General features: G+C 44.9%; 2 protein-coding genes across 2 annotated transcripts in view; one reads left to right on the top strand and one right to left on the bottom strand.

The window, feature by feature from the left end:
- The window catches only part of LOC102845651 (olfactory receptor 7A17-like), a 215,957-nt gene that overhangs the window by 74,974 nt on the left and 139,966 nt on the right, over nucleotides 1-1,017 (top strand). The window lies entirely within an intron of this gene.
- On the bottom strand, nucleotides 63-983 carry LOC102854364 (olfactory receptor 7C1-like). The gene has a single exon (XM_006898305.1). It carries the CDS (start codon nucleotides 981-983, stop codon nucleotides 63-65), a length of 921 nt encoding a protein of 306 aa, XP_006898367.1.

Here is a 1,017-nt window from a genome sequence, read left to right as displayed (position 1 = left end):
GGCTTCTTTCCACTAGGCTACCATAACTCACTATAATGATATCAGTACACAGAAAACTTTTCTTAGCTGAAAAGTCTTCTTAGGGCCTGTTTTATATCCTTGTTTCTGAGACTGTAGATAAAGGGGTTCAGCATGGGTGTGACCACAGTGTACATCACGGAGGCTATGGCACTGCCCCTAGAGTTTTGGGAAGCAGGAGGACTGAGATAAACTCCAAGACCTGTACCATAGAACAAGAAAACCACTGAGAGATGAGACCCACACGTGGAAAAGGCTTTGTACTTGCCCCCAGCTGAAGAAATTTTCAAAATAGAGGAAACTATCTTAACGTAAGAGAAAAGGATCCCAGTGAGTGGAATAACACCAAAAAGTCCTGTTTCAAAAAAAATGACCAAGTCATTGAGGAAAGTGTCAGAGCAAGCAAGTTGGATTACCTGATTAATGTCACAGAAAAAGTGGGGAATTTCCATCTCTGTGCAAAAAGACAGCCTCAAAACCATCAAGCATTGTAACAGAGAGTCCAGAACACTCACTATCCAGGATACCAGAAGCAGGAGGCCACACACCTTGGGGCTCATGATGACTGTGTAGTGTAGAGGATGACAGATGGCCACAAACCGGTCATAGGCCATCACTGTCAACAGGACGTTGTCTAAGTCTCCAAAATTTATGAAAAAATATATCTGAGTGAGGCAGCCTTCATAAGTCATAACTTTGTTGTGCCTCTGGATGTTCAGAAGCATCTTTGGGACAGTGGTGGAAGTGAAGCAGACGTCTGCAAAAGAGAGGTTGGACAGAAACAAATACATGGGCGTGTGGAGGCGGGAGTCCGTGATGATGGCCAGGATGATAAGCAGGTTCCCAGTGAAGGTGACCAGGTACATGGACAGGAAGAGCCCGAAGAGGAGGGGCTGCAGGTCTGCCTTTCCTGGGAGCCCCAGAAGAATAAATTCTAAAACATGTGTTTGGTTTTCTGGTTCCATAAAGCTGCTGAAACTACTGGAAAAGAAAAGGGAG

The sequence above is a fragment of the Elephantulus edwardii genome, unplaced genomic scaffold (genome assembly GCF_000299155.1).
Source record: "Elephantulus edwardii isolate Elephantulus edwardi_28Jun2011 unplaced genomic scaffold, EleEdw1.0 scaffold00226, whole genome shotgun sequence".
Lineage (NCBI taxonomy): Eukaryota > Metazoa > Chordata > Mammalia > Macroscelidea > Macroscelididae > Elephantulus > Elephantulus edwardii.
The sequence above is the reverse complement of the archived record's forward strand: the minus strand, read 5'-3'. Positions and strand labels throughout refer to the sequence as shown.

What these genes read in the sequence shown, in the direction of transcription:
- LOC102854364 (XM_006898305.1), bottom strand. Translation starts at nt 983, where the DNA reads ATGGAACCAGAAAACCAAACACATGTTTTAGAATTTATTCTTCTGGGG.